The sequence below is a fragment of the Erythranthe guttata genome, chromosome 8 (genome assembly GCF_056151865.1).
Source record: "Erythranthe guttata isolate IM_541 chromosome 8, IM_541, whole genome shotgun sequence".
NCBI lineage: Eukaryota > Viridiplantae > Streptophyta > Magnoliopsida > Lamiales > Phrymaceae > Erythranthe > Erythranthe guttata.
In genome coordinates this window covers 24,211,997-24,235,684 of record NC_142540.1, presented here as the reverse complement: position 1 = coordinate 24,235,684, position 23,688 = coordinate 24,211,997, and the positions used below count along the sequence as shown (strand labels likewise).

The 23,688-nt window shown below is 30.6% G+C and overlaps 1 protein-coding gene and 1 pseudogene across 2 annotated transcripts; both read left to right on the top strand.

Annotated features, from left to right (window-relative positions):
• Window positions 1–921: 921 nt before the first annotated feature.
• LOC105973184 (uncharacterized) lies at window positions 922–2,921 on the top strand (annotated as a pseudogene).
• A 13,621-nt stretch (window positions 2,922–16,542) lies between these two features.
• Window positions 16,543–22,409, top strand: LOC105965140 (MADS-box protein SVP). 2 transcript variants are annotated; one of them, XR_016033296.1, is made up of 9 exons: window positions 16,675–17,278; window positions 18,728–18,806; window positions 18,962–19,026; window positions 19,135–19,234; window positions 19,455–19,496; window positions 19,837–19,878; window positions 20,002–20,169; window positions 20,891–21,436; window positions 22,021–22,409. XR_016033296.1 is itself a non-coding variant. In XM_088822494.1 (7 exons), the coding sequence occupies exons 1-7, from the start codon at window positions 17,097–17,099 to the stop codon at window positions 20,161–20,163; spliced, it is 672 nt and encodes a 223-aa protein (XP_088678620.1). In that variant the 5' UTR covers window positions 16,543–17,096; the 3' UTR covers window positions 20,164–20,293. The 2 variants fall into 2 exon arrangements, 1 of the variants encoding a protein (XP_088678620.1); XM_088822494.1 differs by lacking the exons at window positions 20,891–21,436; window positions 22,021–22,409 and having other exon boundaries at window positions 16,543–17,278; window positions 20,002–20,293.
• The last annotated feature ends 1,279 nt before the right edge of the window (window positions 22,410–23,688 follow it).

Genomic DNA, 23,688 nt, shown 5'->3' with positions numbered 1-23,688 from the left:
ACTATTAATTGGAAGATAATTGTACGGGTAATTCGTCTATGGTTAGTGCCAGATAGGTGGAGAAAAACAGAAACGGGTAGCATTGAAATGGTTTTTTTGGATGAGAAGGTGATGTTTTTATTTTTCCGGATTCTTTTCTATTTATTTATTTTTATTTTTGTTTTATATTCCCAATATTTAGGAGCTAACTATTTTATTGATTTTGTAATAGGGTATGCGTATTCATGCTACCATAAAAAAGAATCTCATTATGAAATTTAAGGAATTGGTGAAAGAAGGCGAAACTTATATGTTTCAAAATTTCTTGGTGGGTGATTCAAATTTACCATTTAGAGTATCTACGTACAAATTTAAGCTCAATTTTGTCGGAATGACTGTAGTTACTAATTTAGTAGCCGAATATATTCCGACAACCAACTTCAAGTTCGTTTCTTTCGACACAATAAAGAAGAATGTGGATGAATATTTACTATTTGGTACGCAATTGTTTCATATAACTTAGTTTGGTAAATGTTTGTTATGTCTTACCGTTAATCACTAATATATTTGTGTCGTCTGTATCACAAGGGTTATGTAGAAATCCTCAGTAATCAAAATAATGTTGCAATTTGATTCAGTATATAACTCTGGTACATTTGATTTAATTTATTTATTTGTACAGATGTAATTGATCATGTGGTAGAGAAGGGGCATATAAAGGAGATCACTACAAAATGAGAGAAAAGCAAACTTTTGGATGTTATTCTGCAAGATTTAGAGTAATTTAAATATTATATATTTTTTTTTACAATTTTTATATGGATTTATTCTTATAATATTTTTAGTAATTATTTTACATTACAGGAAAAATACAATTAAATGTACTTTATGGGAAGCATTTGCTGAACAAATTGATGCATATGTAACGGAATACTGACCAAAATGGACTGTGGTCATACTTCAGTGTTTCAGGGCTAAAACTTATTGTGGTGCGTGTTAATATTTACATACCCTAATATTGATGCATATTTAGGAATTTGTTAAAATATTGATGCATAGTTTTGTATATTAATTCACCTAAAATCATACTTAGGAAGCACGAGTTTGTCAAATGTTCGACATGGATCACAACTACTGATCGAACCGAATTTGAAAGAAGTTTTAGACTACAGGTATATGTACTAACATTTGATCATTCAACTTTTAATATATATATATATATATATATATATATATATATAACCTTGAGTATAATCAATCGTTATATATTTTAATACCTGTAAATTTTACAGGCTTGCATTGAGCGAAGAAGTCTATGTCCCATCAGTTAGTAAATTATCGTCCCAACTTTCTTTGCCTCGATCGTACGATCCACTTCAGGCAGATAGAATGACCATTGACGAGTGCGTTGAGAGTACAAAGGTACGTTGATTCGTCGAACATATATCTGATATATTCTTAATTAAACAAATATAATGCTTAAGAATCGATTGTTGTATATATATTGTAGGTATGTGTTGGATCCGTACTGGCGAAAATTCTGGAAATCGAGTCGGCAGCTAATTGGTGGTATGCTTCATGTAAAAATTGTGTGAGGAAGGTCGAACCTGTCTCAAAGAAATATTGGTGCGAAGAGTGTGACGGGTTTGTTCCTGTTGTACCAAGGTAATTATACTTTGATTTGGTAATATTTTACGAAAACCATCATTCCTCTTGGTATTCGAAATTTGTATGTAAAATATATATTTTTGTACAGGTTCAGAGTTCAAGTGAGTGCCATTGATAGTACTGGATCAACTTCATTCGTAATGTTTGATCGTATTGTCATGCAATTAATTGGAAAAAGTGCTTCAGAACACCTAGGTGGTGCATCAAACAAGGTATTATGATGTAATAAGTTATGTACATTTAAATCCACATTAGGCTAATAACCATTTTATTTTTTTGTAGGGAAACCATAATTACGGATGTCCTATAGAGATTAATGCTTTGATTGATAAGGAAATTCTATTCCAAATAGAAACCAGTTCCCGAAATATTAAGTATTGGGGATGGCACCATAGGTGATCCCAATGACGGGGTGGTCAGCATTGAAATCCCTGATGACTTACTCATAAAAGAGTCAGCTGATCCACTTGCTTCAATTGTAAATGAGACATACCCATCATTTTTAGAGAATATGGACGATATCAGTTATTTGCAACACAGGGCCATACTGGCTCCGACAAATGAGATTGTTGACGTGGTAAACGATTACATGCTATCGTTGGTTCCTAAGGAAATGAAGACATATCTCAATTTTTATAGTACATGTTCAGCAAACGGAAGCATTGACAAACCTGATGATATTCATACGCCCGAGTTTTTGAATACCGTTAATTCTTCTGGTCTTCCAAATCACGAATTAAAACTAAAAGAAGGTGTTCCGGTCATGTTGTTGAGAAATATAAACCAATCTTCAGGTTTGTGCAATGGCACCCGACTGTCAATCACAAGATTAGGAAATCGAGTCTTGGAAGCGAAAATTATATCAGGAACCAACATTGGTCATAAGGTGTTTATTCCACGATTGACTCTAACGCCATCCGATAACATGATTCCTTTTAAATTCCAGCGTCGACAATTTCCTATCACTCTTTCGTTTGCAATGACGGTAAATAAAAGTCAAGGCCAATCTCTTCAACACGTGGGTATATATCTTCAGAAACCAGTGTTTTCACATGATATGTTGCTATCTCAAGAGTTACGAGTCGAAAAGGCTTGAAGATACTTATTTGTAACAACGACGGGAACACCTCAAATACTACTACAAACGTCGTTTATAAAGAAGTTTTCCAAAATCTGAACTAAGTAAGTTATTTATATATTTGGTTAAATTTATATATGGATTATTTGTCTTCAAAGTTTTATAAATGAGCTTTGTAACATTTATTTTCAATTTATAAAAAAGTTATTTTTTCTTTCATTTTGTCCTACGCTGCAGGTGACATATGCTCAAGAGTTGAAAACAACTACTCTGTTGGTGGCCGGATTAATTCTTTGGTGGATAGAGTTTTATACTTATATTAGATTTTCCAGTAAAATATTCAATATATAGTTTTTATTAGATTTTTCAGTTAAATAGTCAATACATTTTTATTTCTGTTTGTTTTAATGATTGTTATGTTTGTTTGTTCAATCCCGTGCATCGCACGGGTCAAGTAACTAGTAACAACAATTAAAAAGATATAGAGGCATGATTATCGAGTTTTGGCGTGAAAGTAATTAGAAAGAAAAAAAAAACTGCAAAATAAGAGAGAAAAAAAGTATTTTTTATAAATGTTCTTTTTTTTTTTTTTTTTTTTTTTTTATAACAAATAAGTCATTAGGATTTTTTTTTTTTATTTGCAAATATTATTAAGAAAGTTCAAATGAATTTTTGAAAGAAAAGAAAAAGACTAATTAAAACGCATCACTGAAATTCTACTTTGTAAAATTAAACAGAGCCCCCCTACAGTATAGTACTCCTACAGTTCTCCATACAGTGTATTTGAAAAGAAAAATTGTCACCGACTCCCACTGTGTACTACACCTACTGAAGCACTTATTCCAGTAAAAAAGTAGTACTATTTGGAGCTATTATATGGAGTTCTGAATCTGATTCCCTGCAGTTTGTAGTTGTACAGTTGTGTATTGTTACTGATACAAATATTAATAAAATTTGAATTATAATTACCCACATTATAATTCGAAATTAAAATATTGTTCCAATATTGGAATGATTGGAATCGAAATAGATGAAATTCAGAATTTTTGTTTCCAATTTTCACATGTAATATTTTTATTTAACACAATTATGCCTAAAATAGACAGTTGTTGGGTTGTTAAATGACAAATTTGCCCCTAGAACAATTATAAAACTATCATATTTCGAGGACCAAATTCGTCATATCTAGTAGATGATACACTCGGTTAAATACACCGAACGATAGATAGTGAAATCAATTTCGATTAACTATTAAGATTATGTTTAATTATCAAAAAAACAAAAAGATTTAAGATTATGTTTTAGAAAAGAAAATAAAAATAAAAAATCATGTACTTGTCCCCAAACAATATTCCAGAAATTAATACAGTTTTGTCAATCAACGAACAGTCTAATCAACAACTTCATGTTCTCCAATTCACCCCTCTAAATTAATAATATAGCAATTTCACCCTCTATTGTTGGACGATTCGTTGGTAAAAAATCCTCCATTTTGTTTGTTTCACATATTGTGTGTTTGAATAATTAAATGCTTGAAATTTTAAGTAAAGATTGACATAATTGTTTAGTACTAAAAGTTGGGGTATAAATAAATTTTAATTTGTAACTTAATTTAGCGAAATATCTAAATTGGATTTTCATTAGACGATTTTCGTCAAACCCAGAGAAGTTTGACACCCTCAATACATTCGAACCCCAAAGGGTATGTGTGCTAAATCGAACATTTAATTCTTCTTTTATATATTTATTTAGCTTTTATACCATATTGAATGAACAGTTCGACCAAATGCTGAAGGTATACTAGTGAAATAAATCATTTAATATTAATATCTCAAATAAAAAGTCTCATCTTCCTTCACATTTACGACAAATGGGGAATCAATGAGCTTTCTTCGAAATAATTATGCATAAGTAGCAAGAATGTTCGAACACATCTTCCGTATGAAAATTCATTGATTTTTCTCCCATTCATTGATTTTTACCCATACATGATCACGGAGGTAGGAAAATTTCCATATGAGTCTTGTGCATATATAGTTGCAGGTATACCTAGGTACTTATCATGACGATCGACAACTTGAAAGCCAATAATCTGATGAATATCCTCTTTTCGAGCAAAGCGCAGTGTTGCAAACTTTAAAAAGACCGATTATGAGGGAAATAAATAAATTCATAATCAACTTTCAAAAGGTTTTACAAACACCACCTTTAGTCTTGTGGTATTAGTTAAATATTAATTGTTTTTAGAAAAAAATAACGGTTGCGGCTATATGCAATACTAATTTCAGTTTTGCAAGACTAAATTAAAGAAAGATTCCAAAAGATTATATTTTATTAAGATGAAATGACAAATGTACCCATAATTAAATTGGGTTTTGTTTGCTCATGCAAGACCAAATAACAAATAATGAAAAAAAAAAAAAAAAAAAAGAAGAAGAAGAAGAAGAGAAAACCCAACCCCCCCTTGAAACCCTTCCCGTCGCCACAACAGCGCTGTCCAAGCTCCTTGTCGACCGCCGCCCCCGCTCACAATCATGAGCGACCTAAACCCGCCCAACAACGCTTCAAAAATGCTAATTCCTCATTTTGTTCAACCTTAAAAAAATGAGTAAAAAAAATTAAATTTGAAACTGGTAAAAATTAACACCAAGTTGTCGAAAAACTATGCTAGGAATCGACACTTACGCATCGGAAAAAAACCCAAAAAATTCGACGTCAACAATATATCGAATTTGATAGGTATAAATCGACATTGAGATGTCGAGTTTATAGCAGAAAAGCCGACATTGTGAAATGTCGAATTTGCTACTACAAAATCGACATCTTAGTGATGATTTTTAACTATCAAATTCAACCTGTAAATGTCGACCGTGTCTGTGCGGGATTTTTTTCGGAAAAACGATATCCTAGTTAAAAAACACATAAATGCATACCTTCTTGGGTTCTTCCACCGTAAAATATTATATTTTGATGTCTTCTGACTCTATATTTGCCATCTTTGTAAGATTTGTTGAGTTTTGATGATTTTAATTAGGTATTGTGGGTTTATGGAGGAGGAAGGAGAAAGGTTTTGTTGGTTTTGGAAGATGGAGAAGATGAGAGTTGGTCTTATAGTTTTGTAATAGGATTTTTTGTGGTTTTGAGTTTTTGGAATTGCACATTTGGATTTTTCTATAATTTTTTAACAAACAAGGGTATTATAGTATTTATACATTAAAAAAATTTACTTTAGCACAACTGAAATGAAATTAGTATTGCATATAGCCGCGGCCAAAAAATAAATTGCAACAATTTATATCGCGCTCTCTATTTTGTATTACATATCTTACTATTTTGAAGATTGCCTTTGAAAGTTTGAATTATTCGTCTCTTGCAGATTCTGGTGAAGGCTATCGGCAAATTTTCGACGAACTCCTCGCCACTAATTAGTTTGGCTATGTCGGCTTTTCAGTGATATTATTATGGGTGACATTCCGACAATCTACTGGTAATTTTCGGAGATCATATTATATATTTTAGGGTAAATTACAAACACCCCCGATGTATGGTCAAATTATAAAAACACCCCTCTTGTTTGGATAATTACAACCACCCCCTCAACTCCTCAAATTTAGTGGAATCTTCTAGATTATATGGAATATTATCACTTTTGTACCCATTTTATCCCATTCAAACTCTACATTATGAAGCAAGATGATCATAATATGTGATTTTTAGCTTGTATATATCAGTTTGTGGTGCATCGGAAACTGTATTTTTACACAAAACGAGTACAAACTAGAGCACATTTCACGAAATCTAGATGATTATGTTGAATTTGGCACCATAAGGGTGGATGTGTAAGAAAAAATCATAGTTGAGGGGGGTAGATGTAATTATCCAAACAAGAGGGGGTTTTTTGTAATTTGACCATACCTCAGGGGGTGTTTGTAATTTACTCTATATTTTATAATATATACGCAAATTAGGAAATACAATTTTAAATTCCATCGATTCTGGTCCGATAATTTATGATATTAGAAGAAAGAAACATTATAATTCAACCACCCTAAATGTTAAATATTATTTCATAAAAAAAAAAGTGATAAATATTATAACAAATTTCCTCGTACATAACGACTTGCAACAAACGGCCATATTTTAACTTCATAAGAAATACTACAATTGATCAACTCGTTGAATAATATTAATATATATATTAAAATTATTTGCGAGGATAAAATTGGTATATTCTGAATGGGGAAATATGCAATACACCTCTCAATTAGAAAATATTTTGAATTAAACACAATCAACTTTAAAGACTTTTTCCATAACCAAAATTCCAATCTAAATTAGTGAGACCCCCTTACGAGGCATGATAAGATTAAAGTGCCTCCATGTGTTAGGTTTTTAACGTAATATAATTTTATTTTCTCATTGTGTATCTTTCTCTCTTTCTTTCATTCTCTCGCTCTCTCTCGTTCATAGTTTCTTTTTCTTTCTTCCGATCTGTAAACCGCCGCCGCCGGAGCCAACAATACCCTTCAAATGCCGCTGGCCGAAACCCGTTGCAGGAGGCCCTCCTCTGCCGATGTTGGAGATCGTCTTTCCCCTCGTCCAACACCACCACATCGACGCCTGATACAATTGGCGGTGGTGCCTTCCCCACCTTGTCGCCGCCTCCGTCGGATGTATGATTTCTCCATGGAGACTCCCCTTGTCTCAACGTGGAATACCAATATATACTATATTAATTGGCAAAAAAAAAATTCTCGAATTAATTGTCGAACTAGGAATAGAATATGTTATGGATCTGAATTTTCAGTTCTATTATATGTTTGTTATGAACGCATACATTGATTTTCAATTATTTTGGATTTTATTGATTTTTGTGTTATTATGCATATTCTGAATGTTTAGATTTGGAAAACCCATTGAATTACAAGATTATTTGTTGTAGTGCAGTGTCTTTTACAGAGTAGACATATTTGACAGAGTATTCATGTTTAACAGCTTAGTTATATTTGTCCGTTTTTTTGTAGTGCTGCATATGTTTAACAGAGTAGTCATATTTGACAGAGAAGATCAAACGGAAGATTAAGTGCAGTCAGTGCAACCGAGTTGGCTACCACAATAAAAAAACATGTTCGATGGCTATTGTTGGGAGATCACATTAGTTATTTTTTTCATTTTTTTAATTGATTTTAAGGATTAAGTATGACTTTTATTTTTTGCATGATGGATAATGTGATTTCAGTGTTTTATTTGCCTTGCAGCTGCAGACATATGTAGTCACTTTATCATGATGTTATCGTTTTTCATAGTATATTTGATTGTTTGCTTTTCACGTATTATGTCTTCATTTTATGCAGAGTTATTTTTGTTTTTCTGTTGTCATTTTTTTTCTGTTTACAATGTATTTTGTTATTAATGTTGCTAACTTTTTCAAGTGCTGATTATTTGTGTTCAGAACCTAGTCACATAATATATAGTCATATTCCCACTGTCTTGTTTAGTCGTTGTTATACAAACAATAGTCACATAATAGTCATATTCTCGATGTTTTGTTAAGAATCATGCCTTTACTGTCTGTTAATTACAATGTTTTACAAAACACAACCACATAATAGTCATACTCTTACTGTTTATCTTAATAATTATGCTTCTACAGTATGTTAATTACACTGTTATACACGGCCTAGTCACATAATAGTCATATTCTCATTGTTCTGTTAATGCCTACATAGAGATTTGAATGTGACCACTTCAAATCAAAACTAGAGACTGTATGTGACTAGTAGGGGGTTATGGATGTTTGGCGTTGTACAAATATTTTCGATTTTTTGGTATGTGACTACAGTTTCGAAGCAAGGAAATTTTGATTTGGGGGACTTTTCAATTTAAGGGAATTTTCACTTTCGTGTTTCTTCTTCAGCGAATTTTATGTAATTTGATTTTTTGATTTTTTTTTTTTAATTTGGAAGCAGCTTTGATAGGAAGATATTAATGCTAATTAATAGGGATTTAGGCGCACATATTATTAAGAATTTCGAAGATTATAGTTAGGTGTTACAAATTGTGATAATTGCGGCAAGGGTAATATTAAATTGTAAATAATAAAAGAATAATTATGATATGGACATATCAACTATTTATTATCTATAGGAGGGCTTATTGCTAACGATCCCATTCTGAATTTACCCCACCTGTGTTTAGAAATGTTTGGTATCAATGTATGGTCTCAAAACAAAGAGACCACACCGGCAATTAAGAGCCAATATAATACTGAATACTCCATTTGCTAAATAAATATGTTTTGATTGTACGAAAATAGGTATTGTTGGACTAAAGTATCTTTATTTATTAATTAATGGAGATGAGATATTGTAAAGTTAATAAACGATGTATAAAAGAAGAGTAAATTTTACTTTCCTCCATTATACTTTGGTTTGATATCACTTTACTTTCTGTATTCTTGATTGCAACAATTTATCCCCTGCACTTGAAAAATTGTCTCAATATGATCCTCGTTGTTAGTTGTCAGACATGACCTTAACACCGTTTGATCTAAGCTCTGAAATGACAAAAACGCCACATCTCCTAGTTTAAATAATTATTAAAAAACAAAATAAAAATAAAAATAACAAAACAAAAAATGAAAAAATAAAAAAATCAAGAAAATGAGGAAACATAGTCCACGATGACAACCATAATTTATTTTTTAATTCAATAATATTTTTAATAATTATTTAAACTGGGAGGAGTGGTTTTTTTGTAATTTTCATACTTAGATCAAACGGTGTTAAGGTCAAAGGTCTGAAAACTAATAGTGAGGGCCACATTGAGACGACTTTTTAAGTATATGGGGGCAAATCGATGTAATCGAGAGTATAATGGAATAAAGTGATATCGAGCCAAAATACAAAGGGGAAAAGTGGAATTTACCCATAAAAAAATTATATAATTAATGTAAGACTTAATCCGACACTTTGCACCCTCGAAACAAATTAATATCACTATGCACCGTAGAAACACAATATATCGTGCATAATGTACCTCCAAATGATTTTTAAAGCTAATAACAGCAATTTAATATTTTTAGTGGTATACTTTTAGGATGCCAAATGTTAAATATTTTTTTTTATTCATCAACTATTTTGAAACTATAAGGTGAAAAAAAAAAGAAAAAAACATTTCATCAAGATACTTAAAAAATATTTTTTTATCACAAATAAATATTTTTCAAAAAAAAAATAAATCCTCTAGGATCAAGTTACCTAAAAATCATATTTTCTTCCAAATATTTCTACATAATATTTCCACCAATTACAATAAAAGATTCATTAATCGAATAATTTAGTGATAAAAAAATATTTTATTTTATTTTGTAAGAAAATATAGTTTATTTTTTTCAATATTTCGATGTGATTTTTATTTTTACGCACTTTGTGCGCTCGAAATTAGGTTGGGATTGAAAAAAGTAACAATTTAATTTGTTATTTTGAACCCCAGAATAAAAAAACCCAATATTAAAAAATGAAATTCTCTTTATTATTCAATTCATAGTGCATTGTGAATGATTTATTGTACATGTTTTAAAGGTGCAAAATACTATTATTGTATTTTAAGAGTGCAAAGTGCCAAAATGTTCTATTTTAAGGGTGCAAAGTAGGATTAAGCCATTAATACAACATTGATATTCTAAAGCAATTAAAAAAAACTTTTAAAATTGACGTATATAAATATGAATACAAAATTCTGTCTAAAAAAATAATGTGTATCCCATTTATTTAACTCTACATGTAAGAAAAAAATATGGGGTTATTTTACATACCCCCAGACACCAAATAAACTAGGGATAAACTCAAGCCCAAATCATCATTTGACATACCCCTGGAGAAGCGGAAGTACTATACTACCCTTATATGCAATTTTCGACCAAACTGCATTCAGCATTTCTGGTCCTGCATATATCAATTTTCAAAACAATATGTTTACTGTACTGAAAATAACTACATGTAGCTATAGTATCTATAGTAATTCATAGTTATGTTCGTTTTTTTACCCCATATTTTTAGTCGATCAATTGTATACATACACGAATACTGACTTATACAAAAGAAATTCATTAACACCAACAAAAATTTACAGATTTCAATATTTTTATTATAAATTACCTAAGAACCAATAAAATACAAATCGAAAATACACAAATATATGCATATGTAACTACATGTTACTATATGTATAGTAATGTATAGTAATGTATAGTTATGTATACAGTCTGCAGAAAACTGTAACTTTGAAGCATATATAACTTCAACCAAATTTTTTTACACCTTTAAGGAGAGGATCAATGGCTTCCATTACGCTGCAATTGCAAAATCAAAATAAAAAAATTACTTTAGTGCAAATCAACAAAATTTGAAGAAACATCAAAACACTAAAAAATCAACAAACACTAAGAGATCGAGAGATAGAGAGAGAGGTTATTGCTGGGAAATGCTACAGATTTTAAATCAAACAGACAATGACTCCTCACCCCCTCGCCTCCTACCAAAACCCTAGCCGCCGCTAATAACCACCCACGGTTCCGTGCGCCCACAAATGCAAAAAATATAGAAATAAATCTGAAAACATAAAAATAAACAAAATTACCATCAAAATATAGATCTCGACGAGAGGAATCCAGCAGTGGGTAGCCCGTCAAATTTCGACTGGTGGAACATAAAATACACCTCCGGCAAGACCACCGTCGTCGAATGAAAAAAAAATTACAGAAACAGATCAGCGCTCCAAAGTGAATGAAATCTCCACCAAAACGAAGAGCTCGACGAGAGGAATCCAACGGTAGTTAAACCATCGAATTCCGACCACCGAAGAGAGAGTTATGACTCCGCGAAGCAATTTCGCCGGTGGGAGGTTTGTGGAGGCGGGATTTTGAATCTGGGAGAGGAAGAGAGAGACGATTGTAGTGGCTAGGGTTTAAAACTGATTTTTAAAAGGGTATTATAGAGACTTCAGGGTGGCCCAGGGGGGTATGTCAAAATATTTTCGAAATGAGGGGGGTTTCCTTAGAGTGTAATCCACTTGGTAGTTAGTTCTATAAAATTTGGAAATGAGGGGGTCTACAAAATAATCCCAAAAAATAAATATTAAATAGGGGAAATTGGCTAGACACCCATAATTTTGGACTTATATAGGTGGAGATCCAAATTGTTAGATGAATATAGGTGTAGGTCATTTGGCCAATATAATTAATATTAATTAAATTAAAATATTATTATATAGACACAAATACCCTTAATTAATATTTATATGAAATACTATTTTTGAAAATTATGGAGCAAATCCCACATAACACTCTCCTCACTCTCTCCTCTCCCCCCTCTTTCACTCTCCTCTCTCTCATCTCTCACGTCTATTTCTCTCTCTCTCTCTTTCCCAACTTTTTCATTTTTCTTATTTTTTATTCTACTTTTTAATTTTTTTCTGCATTTTTCTAATTGACTTGGATCAATAAACATTAAATGTAAAATAACAAAAATAATTTCAAACACATATTTAATGTTACAAAATTATTGTAATATCGTATTCACTCGTTATATTTTTAGTATGATTTTATTACATACATTTATTTGCATATTTTTTTGATATTATTTTTGAATATTTAATTATTTTATCCACCAATTTTTTTTCCAAATTGTAACATCAAAATGCAAATTGTGCGGATGCAACAACAAATGTTAAATACAATTTACAACAACATGTTACAATCCGCAACAATAATCTACAATTTGCAACAGTAAGTTACAATTTATAATTTGGAATTGTTGGTTCTATTTCTTGTCCCGTTAGTGCTCCGATTGCATGTCCAGTTGTTATTGTCTTCCCCTTCTTTGATAATGACTTGTTCTGTTTTTTTACATTGGTTGTTCAGCGTTCAACAAAAAAAAAACAAAAAAAAAATTAATGATTTTAACTTACGAACAATAAATGTAAACTAAGAACTGCAAACTTAGAATAGCAAAATGTAAACTCCGAAAAGAGAAATGTAAACTCAAACCAACAATGAAACCTTTTAATCTCAAGAAATTCAGTGTGCACATTCAAATTACAATTTGTTATTTTTGTTATTGTTTTACCAGTTTGTTATTTGCAATTTCTGTTCAACTTATATTTTATTTTTCATTCAAAAGGCTACATTTTGAAAATTAGTAAATATAAAAAATATTCCAGCATTTTCAAAAGAAACAATAAAAAAATAAATGCAAACCAAAATATTAGGATAAAAGGTTATACATACTTTTTTTTTTTAAACGATGGTTGGCTGCAAAAGCAGTATAGCAAAATGCAAACTCATATAACAAAACGCAAACTGAAACTAGCAACAATTAAACCTTTAATTTCAAGAAATTCAATGCGCAAAATTAATATAGTTTGTTATTTTATTTTTGCTATTTTTACCAGTTTGCTATTTGCATTTCCTGCAACTTGTATTTTCATTCAAATTGCTGCATTTTGAAATTTACTGAACATAAAAAATTTCAGCATTTACTAGGATTAAAGGTTATGCACACCAATTCTTTTTTTTTTTTTAAACCATGGTGGCTAATATTTTAAGATTACACGTTATACAAACCAAAATTTTCAAATTATAATTTTCTTTTTGTTTGGATTGCCTATACTTTAAGTAAATGCGCATTCCATAACTAAATGTAAACCAAAATTAAATGTAAATCAGAATTTCCAATAAATGATTTTTTTTTTTTGAATCCACATCCTTTTTGTAAATGAAAAAAAAAATATATAAATGCAATCTGCTTGATACAAAAACAAAATACAAAAAACTAGAATTTAGTTTTTAGTACTAAAATTTTTAGACTTCAACTAAATGCAAACTAAAAAATTCCGTTCCTCAAGTTATCTAAACTTGGATGGACTACATAAATACACGAAATCTGCAGATTTCAAAGAGACGAAAATTCAAACTCGATATAGCAAAATACAGACTCATGAATAGCAAAATGCAAACAGAAATTTGTACCTGAATCTAAAAAAATAGTAAAAAAAATTGAATAATCAAACTAACACAATATCAATATCGGTATGTTCTTATTTAATATGAGTGTTGCTTACCGATACTAACATGTGTTTGAGCCATTGTAGAAAATGCAATCGACAAACGATGTCTTCAAACAACAAACAATCTGGAAAAAAAAAAAACCAATCAATATGGTTTCACGAAGCAAACAACAAACGGAATTTTGAAAACTGCAAACGATTGAAGGACTCTACTGGTGACCAACGTTATGGATTTTTTTCTCTAGGGTTTGGTATTGTTGAAATCGGTGTTTTGGATGGGGGAATTTCAGAGTTGGGATGCGTCAGAATTGGGAGTGGGGCATTAATTTCGTATTTTTTGGGAGAGAAAAATATGGGATTAAAAGATCCACAAAGTGGGCTATTATTTTGGATTTTTTATTTCCATATATTATTAGGGGTGTTTTTGGCACATTATAAATAATTAATTAACTGAAAATTAAAAATTATTAGTTAGATTTATGGGATAATTAGTGAAAACCCCCCAATTAATTTACTTATATTAAGGTGGATATAACCTCCTTTTCATTATTAGTGAAAACCCCCCACCTCATATTAAATAATTTTTTTTTTAATTAATATTGTTTTTGATATTACTAATATACCTAATTTGCCCTATTATATCTAAAATAATCAAACCTATTTCACGTTCTCTCTATTTTCTTATTCTTCTCTCTCTTTTCTCTCTACATATCGCCGCTTCCAACTCTCTTCCATCTGTGTTCTGCCACCGCCTCCAACCCTCTTCTGTCTCTGCGCCGCCATCGTTACTCTCTTCTCCCAACGGCGTTTCTCCCTCCACCAACGCGAAAAGAAGACGGTCTTCACCCTGGGATTCTCTCGTCAAGGACGGCGTTAGGGTTTTCGCTAGGGAGAAAGACGAGATTATGCAGCGGCGCTAGGGTTGATATTGCGTCTGAGATTTCAATACAGACCACCGCCACATTGTTTCATTGTTGTTGTTCTTCTTCTTCGTCTCTGATATTTTTTTTGGAACCCAATTCTCGAATCTTAATTTTCTTAATTGAAGTTTTTGGTTGAATTCTTATATAGAAGGCTAATTTTGTGTTCAATCAATAGTATAATGGATGTTTGTTTTTGTTGAAATTGTGTGGTGTTATTTACAGATTTATAGATATTTTCGTACATCAATATAGTTGTTTTCGTACAGCAATATAGTTGTTTTCGTACAGCAATATAGTTGTTTTCGTACAGTAATATAGTTGTTTTCGTGCAGCAATATAGTTGTTTTCGTGCAACAATATAGTTGTTTTTAGTACTTTTTAGTTGAATGTAATATTTGATTTAACAAATAGTTGATTTTGATAAATGAGAGTTGCTGGAGATATATAGTTGTTTTAATCATATTGTTTTAATAACAGTTGTTTTAATAATAGTTGTTTTAATAATAGTTGTTTTATTGGAATATAATTGTTTTAACTGAAGACAAAAAAATATAGTAAAACGTTATAATAAAAAAGTTAAAAAATATTTTTTTTAAATATATTTTTTTTAAATAAGAAATAAATAAAAAAACAAAAATTAAAATTAAAATACAAAAAAATAAAAAAATAAAAGTGTATCAAAGTAGTGTATAATAGGTAGTGAATAGAGGAAGGGTAAATTTGAGAATAAAAAAAGGATGGGTCTCTCACTAATAAAGGAAAAGGAGATGGATCCATCCTCATTAAAATAAAGCTAGAGGGGGTTCTCACTAATAGTCCCTAGATTTATACACATATAATTTCTTATAGGAGGACCTATAGGAAATTACCCCTATTAAATAATCTTCGACTTTTGGTTGACCGAATATACAGAAGCAAGCAAGCCCAAGAGAAAAATATCTTCTTCTGTTCAAAAAAGATGAAGACAAAACAGATGGGCAGCTGTTTCACCACACAATTAGAACAACAGAAAACAAATAAATTTTCCTTCTTTCTATTTTCGTTTCTTTATATTTATTTAAATCCAATTTACTGATTAATTAAATCATATATATACAGTTAAACCTCTATAAATTAATACTGTTGGGACCATCGAAATTTCATTAATTTAGCGAAATATTAACTTATCGATAAATTAATAATTATTAATTTATACATTAATTAATAGATTATTAATTTATGAAATTACTTTTATTATTATTTTCAATAAATACACTTTTTAAAAAAAAATTACGTGTATATTATTCATTGTACCATTCGTCAATGCATTATAGAGCCCGTTTCACGAACGGAAGCTCTTAAAGCAGCAATGGTATAGAACGATTTTATGTTGAGTTATGACAAAACTATACCGAAAGTTCTAACTATGTTAAGAAAAGTGAGGGACGAGATTTATGGTAATGTGAACTTTAACAGAAACAAGCAACAATTAGATTGTATTGTATTAAACTTTCATTGATCTATAAAATATGAACTATACCATGTAATTTAAGAATTATTTTTATGCATTATTAATTTATATATTATATGGGGCTTCTTAAATTTTTCGAATGTGTATTATCTTATAAATTTAGCGAATTATTAATTTAGCACGTTGTCCCCGAGTCGGGACCGGAAAAATTTATTATTTAAGCGAGGTTATTAATTTATCGGGTATTAATTTATCGAGGTTCTACTGTATATATATAAAATACATAGAGAGCACATGTACATCTCACTCTCTCTCTCTCTTCTCTTCTCTCTCTCACACACATATACACACACACACAGTTCGTTCAAGTTTCATTCATTGGAGAGTGGTGAAAAAAAAAAAAAAACACGCACTCCAAATTGGTAAAAAAAGCAATTCAATTTTCCGACCAATCTTTTCTTTCCTTCTTTATCGTACATACCCTTGTCTTATTGGTCGAAATTTTTCTTACAGCTCTCTCTCTCTCTCTATTGTTTCTCTCTCTATCTCTGGATCTAAAAGAAGAAACAATGGCATAATGAAGTCGCTGTCTTTCTCTCTCTAAGTCTCTCTTCTTTATCTATTTGGGGTAGTGTATATATATATATATATATATAAAATCTTTTCTTTTCTTTCTTCTGTAATTAGGGTTTTGTGGTCTCACATGTTTACCCTCCATAAATGGCAAAAAACATGTCGCCTTTCTCTCTCTCCTCACTCTCTCTCATAACCTGGATTTTGTCATGAACAATTTATAAATTTTGTTTTTTTCTTTTTATAATTTGTATTGAATCATTTGATTGTATGCTGGTTTATTAATTCCTGGGGTTCTAGAAAATAGAGAGAGAGAGAGAGAGAATTAAATAAAAAAAAAAAGTAAAAAGAAGAAAAAATGGCAAGGGAGAAAATAAAGATAAAGAAAATAGAGAACGTGACAGCAAGGCAAGTGACATTTTCAAAGAGAAGAAGAGGGCTTTTTAAGAAGGCTGAAGAACTCTCTATTCTCTGCGATGCCGATGTCGGTCTCATTATCTTCTCTTCCACCGGAAAACTCTTCGAATATTCCAGTACCAGGTCTCTCTCTCTCTCTCTCTCTCTCTCTCTCTCTCTCTCTCTCTCTCTCTCTACATACATACACACTGTAGATGGTGGAAATAAAGTGAAATGGAGTTCTTGGAATAGCTGCTAGAAGAATGGGGTTTGTGGTCGGAGATTCAATAGTGTGTTTAATTTTTATTTGTTTTATATTTTATTTATTATTTTATTTTGTATTTATTATTTTTGAAGTGTTGGGGGTACTAAAACATATGTGGGCATTGGATGAAGAAATTGATATGCAAATATTCTTGAATATCTTCACTTTTGCTGTCAGCCATAGCCCCATAGGCGCATAGAATATATATATAATGGCAATTCAATTTTTTTATTTTTTATTTTCTTTTATTTTCTATTTTTTGCATCTATTATACAAAAAAAAATGCTAATACCGATCCGAACATATTTGTTTTTATCAGTTTTATGTAGGTGTGGAAATTGGAATGGATTTTTGAATTCCACCAATACCGATCCGAAAATATCTGAATTTAGAATTGTATTTTTCATTTCAAATTCTGTTTTTTTTTTTCGAATTTATTTGGAACGGGGTCTGAATGGTATATAAAATTATCGGAACTTCCGCTTTGATTTTAGTTCCGGATATTTCTATGGTTTTTCGAAATATTTTGATATATTTTGTAATTCTATAATATAACTTATGTCATATTTTATATGAAGAATATAAATACGAAGGGTCAAGTAAATTAAAACCTGAGAAAAGATTAATTGGTTTCAGAAACTTTATGTTGTACTTTTCCTTGTTGTTCCTTCATGTGTTTTTATTTATTGTGTTTTGTCGAACTCTCTTTTAGATATTCTTCCATTTTCCTGCAAGATTTCAAAAAAGATTGAAAAATATTGTGAAAAATTTCCATTATATCCGAATTTGGAACAAGAGATTATAAATTAATATAATTTCTGAAATTTCCGAAATTCCGCCGATTGCGAGGCATTAAAAAATCGGAATGAAATTTTGCATTCCGATTTTTTTGGAACGGATATTGGAACCCACTTTTTTTCTTCTGAAAAAGCCATTTCCGATCAATTCCATCTGATTTGCATTCCTAGTTTTATAGTTCATTTGTGTGTGACTGTGAGAGTGGAATAGTTGTCCGAAGAATTTCTCAAATCAGTTAAATTGTTTGTGGTGTTTAAATAAGCTGATGCAATTTGCAAGTCTTTGGTAAAAGTGAACTGATGAACGAAATTGATCGACTTTTCGACTTAGTATTTTATTTTTCGGGTTTAAATCAATGGCTAAGCTTGACCACGTGTATCGTGTAGTATTATGACTCCTAGAATCATAATCTCATTTTACAAAGTTTCGACTTTTCATTTACACTGCAATATAATTCGAGTTTCCAAGAACACAATTATTGAGCTTCATTGACTTTATTTTTCCCCCGATCTTTTTGCGGTTTAATGAAGTATGAAGGAAATCGTTGAAAGGCATAACTTGCACTCGAAGAACCTTGATAAGTTGGAGCAGCCATCACTCGAGCTGCAGGTAATTAATTTATTCAAATTTACATTGGCTATAATATATGTAACAATGTTAATAATCTTATTGATAATTCAAAATTGTCGACTTCGTTTACTATCTGCGTAACGTTATTTTGCTTAGCAATTAAAATCGTCGAAATATATTTATATGTAACGCAGCTAGTCGAGGACAGCAATATCTCTTGGCTTAACAAAGAAGTGGCTGAAAGAAGCCAACAACTTAGGTACATTATGCATTTATTTTATATATGTATGTATGTATATATGTATGTATATGTCTATATGTATGTACGTATGTATATATGTATAAGTATTTTGCGGTGAATATACAGACGCATGAGAGGGGAGGAACTTGATGGATTAGGTATTGAAGAGTTGCATCGTCTCGAAAAATCGCTTGAACTTGGATTGAACCGTGTTATGGAGAAAAAGGTGTGTGTTTGTGTGTGCGTATATATATATATATATATATATATATATATATATATATATATATATATATATATATATATATATATATATATATATATATATATATATATATATATATATGTTTGTTAATTCTACTATCAATAATAGACTAAATTAAAATGTGCACTGATATTGATCATGGAATATAAATTTTTAGTTAATTAATTATATTAATTTGCAGGGGGAGAAAATCATGAATGAGATCAATCAGCTTCAAGAAAAGGTCTGCATAATATATATATATATATATATATATATATATATATATATATATATATATATATATATATGTCACTAGTAGAAAATTTGCTTATTACTACGACTACGAAATTTTTTGCTACAGTAAAAATCCGGAATAAAAGTTACTTTTTACTACGGAACAATTTTAAAGTCGTAATAAATACTAGGATTTACCGTAGCAAAGCTTTTGTCACGCCCGTATATGCTACGGTTAATAATCGTAGTAAAAAAGTCATTTTTTTACTAGTGTGTATATATGTATTTGATTTTTGTTTAATTATTAGTTTCTTTGTTGATTTAATTATAACCCTAAGAAAATGCAGGGAAGGCAACTCATGGAAGAGAACAGACTATTAAGACAGCAGGTTTGAGTTAAGTTATATAGATATATTACATGTATAAAAAAAAGAAGAAGCAATTAATATTAATTTAATTAATTAGACATCCATGTAAAAAACTTGACATTTTTTTTTAAATAAATAAAAAAGGTGGCGGATATGGAAAATAACGGTGGCGGTAGTAAAACGGGAATAACGGAATCGGAGAAGAGAGTGTACTACGAGGAAGGGCAGTCGTCGGAGTCTGTAGCTAATGTGTGCAACTCAGCTGGTCCTCCACAAGATTATTATGATTGCTCTGATACATCTTAATCTAGAGTTAGTTTATTTTATTCCTTAATCTTTTTTTTTTTTAATTATGTTCTAATTTTTGTGCTAATATTAAATAATGCTTTGATTTATTAAATAAATAAAATATTTTAATTAATTAAATTTAAAAATGTTTTGATGTTGCAGGCTGATCATAAGATGTGTTTTTTGGCTTGTATATATCAGATTGTGGTACATCAGAAACTGTATTTTTACACAAAACGAGTACAAAATATATCACATTCCACGAAATCTAGATGATTATGTTGAATTTGACACCATAAGGATGGAGAAGTAAGAAAAAAACATAGTTGAGGGGTAGATATAATTATCCAAACAAGAGGGATTTTTTCGTAAATTCACCATACCTTAGGGGTGGTTGTAATTTACCCTAATTATTTTTCTTGGTCGATTTTAGCTTTTATGGTTTTATTTGGCTTTTAACTGATACCATGTTTCTTTTTGTTCTTTTTTTTTATAAAGAAAATAAGGACGAAATTAATCGGAAACTATGTATCATACCCTAAGGAATATAAATCTGGTGCTTTGAGTTTTGCCGAATTCGGACCGAAAATTGGTCAGAATCACATTTGAAGTCAGAATGGTACTAGTAAAATTCAAACGACATTTAGCACCTCCCCGTAAACTCGTGTTTCTGTCTATTTCAATCATTTTTTCATTAAAAGTCATACAATTGCTTAATTTCTGCACGCTCTCATTCGAACTGCAGACCATTTTGTACAGGCTGCGTTTTGGTACGGCCTCGTTGTTCACGTGAGAATATATCCGATGATATACGCACTTCCAATAATTTTGCTTCTCGATCCTCTCCATTTTCAACGTGGCAAGAAACCCGCCATTGTAGACTGGAGTTGCAGAACATCAAAAAAATCGCGGGACCCGATCAACAATAAAATCACTCGTTCGCAATACATTTGGAATTTCTTCGTAAAATTGTTCACTCGGAGAAGAGTAGTATTTGCTACCGTAGCGGGGTCCACTTTCCTCGTATTTACGGGACTGTGTTTCTTTTTATACGGATGGGAATTCTTGCACGAGGCTTTGCTGTACCACCTCACGCACGGACCCACGTCACAATTTTTCCATATACTTCTACCACATTTATCTCCACTACGAACGCGAGTTTTCCATCCTCGAAAAGCTCGTCTCCTTTTTGCCTCAGTTTACCGTCCAGCTAGTGTTGATTTATCGTTTCGCCCTCGACTTGCCGTTCTGTCTCTTTCTTCAGACACTTGCGTTTGTGGCCTTCAACAAGGTTAGTTCCGTCATATTATGTCTAATTCTATACAATGTGCCTGCCTGCCAGGTAGGGGTCGAAATCAGAACGGGATTTCCGATTTCCCCCGATTTCGATTCAAATTTTTCTGATTTTAGAACAATATTTTTCATTCCGAAATCCGAATATCTGATTTTGATTTTTTCCATTTTTTGTATCAGAATTGGAATATATACGAGATTCCATTTTCCAATCCGATTTTAATTTCAGACAATTAATTCCAAAACTTCCGTTTTTTTCCGAAAATTATACTTACAATTTCAATATTAGTATCCATTTTATATTTTAGTACCAAAAACTTGGAATTTATTATTTATGCGAATTCCGCCAATTCCAATCCAATTTTATTTATTTATTTCGGGACGAGATTTTTCACTTATGGATGGCTCGCTATCTAGCCGATTTTTTTATTTTTCCAATTTGTTTTGGATCACAATTGGAATTTATTTTTCACATCCGATAAAATCGATTTTTTTTCCGAAAATGCTTATTCAGATCTGATCCGTTCGATTTCGACTCCTAGTGCCACATCATCACCAACATTTGCTCGTTTCTATATACAGGTGATAACGGCACAGTATTTCGTGTGGTTCTTTTGTTTATTGCCTCTAATATTACCGTGGAGCAAAATGGAGCTCAAATGGAAAGGTTTAGGTTGTATTTCGTTGTGGATCGGAGCTCAAACGCATTGGTTGTTGTGGGGTTATTTACTCGAGTTTCGAGGCAAGAACGTATTCTTTCAACTATGGATGGCGAGTTTATTTTTCTTGGCTGCTAATGCTTTTGTTATTATTAATGTTATTCGGAGCCATTTATATTGTCCTCTATTCAAAAAGTCGCAATCTAACTCAGGTGATGGTTTGAAAGCCGAGTAGCGATATCTGTCGAACTCGTTTTTTTCATCGCTTTGTTGATATTTAATGGCGGGAAATTTTTGAGGATGTTTTGTGGATGGTTTCCTTAATTTTATTTCTGAATGTATATATACAAAGTCTTATTACATCATGGTCATCTTTGTTTAATCATACTACCATTTATCCCCTGAGATGCAGGGGATAACATTTCAAAATTGAAAATAATAATTAATATGATGCATGACAATAATAATTATAATCAAATTTATTAGTGATATAAGTAACAATATCAATATATTTACAAATTTAATAATACAATCTCGTCCCAAAAAAAATGTATAAGTTTAATTGTTATAACATGAAATTGATCATTTAATTATTTTAAAGCAATGAACGATTAGAGAACATGGATTGGAAAATAGGTGGTAAAAATAATAATAACAATTAAAAAGATATATAAAGGTAGTGGAATAGGATTGTGCTAATCGAGATTCGGTGTGGAAGTAATTAGAAAAAAAATAACTGCAAAATAAGAGGTAAAAATAAAATCTTTCTATATCAATTAAATTGTGTTTTATAAATGTCATTAGATTTTTTAAGTGGCAAATATTATTAAGAAAGTTCAAAATGAATTTTTGAAAGAAAAAAATAAAAGAAAAGACTAATTAAAAGAGAGGCTTAATTCTACTTTTCATCCTTAAAATATATCATTTTGGTACTTTGCACCTTCAAAACAAATTAATAGCACTTTACACTCTCGAAACACAATATAATGATATATCATGCATAATGCATTACACGTGAGTTTTTAAAGCTAATAAAAGTAATTTAATATTTTCAGTGGTATTTAAAAATTATATTTTTTATCACAAAAAAATATTTTACAAAAAAAAAAAACCATTCAGCCAGTGGCGTATCCAGTGTGGTCCAAGGGTGTGCTACTGCACACCCTTGATTTTAAAAAAAAAATATTTCCTATATATTTAGTAATATATAACTGCAAATGTAAAGTCAAGCCAATGCAATGCTGTAGCTGAACTGGTTAAGTGCTCTATAGCATTTTGCAGAGGTACAGGGTTCAAGAGCGAGATTCCGAACCTCTCTTTTATTTTTTCTTTTTTATTCCTAATTTTCCCATTACATACAATATTTCAATTGTTTTAAAAAAATGTTGAATATTTGGGTATTTTTTAATATTTAAAAAAAAATCTCCTAATATAACATATATTTTGCTATTTGTAACTTTAATTTATTTACCATTTCTTTAATATTAAATATAATATAAATTATTCCAAAATTCTAAATATTGTATATATATGTATTATTTCAATTTTTTTTCTAAATTTACAACTATGTGGGTTTTCTTTTCTTTTTTTT

Coding starts and splice junctions, on each gene's coding strand:
- LOC105965140 (XM_088822494.1), top strand. CDS start 17,097: ATGGCAAGGGAGAAAATAAAGATAAAGAAAATAGAGAACGTGACAGCA. Junction 18,807..18,961: donor AGCCATCACTCGAGCTGCAG/GTAATTAATTTA, acceptor TATGTAACGCAG/CTAGTCGAGGACAGCAATAT. Junction 19,879..20,001: donor ACAGACTATTAAGACAGCAG/GTTTGAGTTAAG, acceptor TAAATAAAAAAG/GTGGCGGATATGGAAAATAA.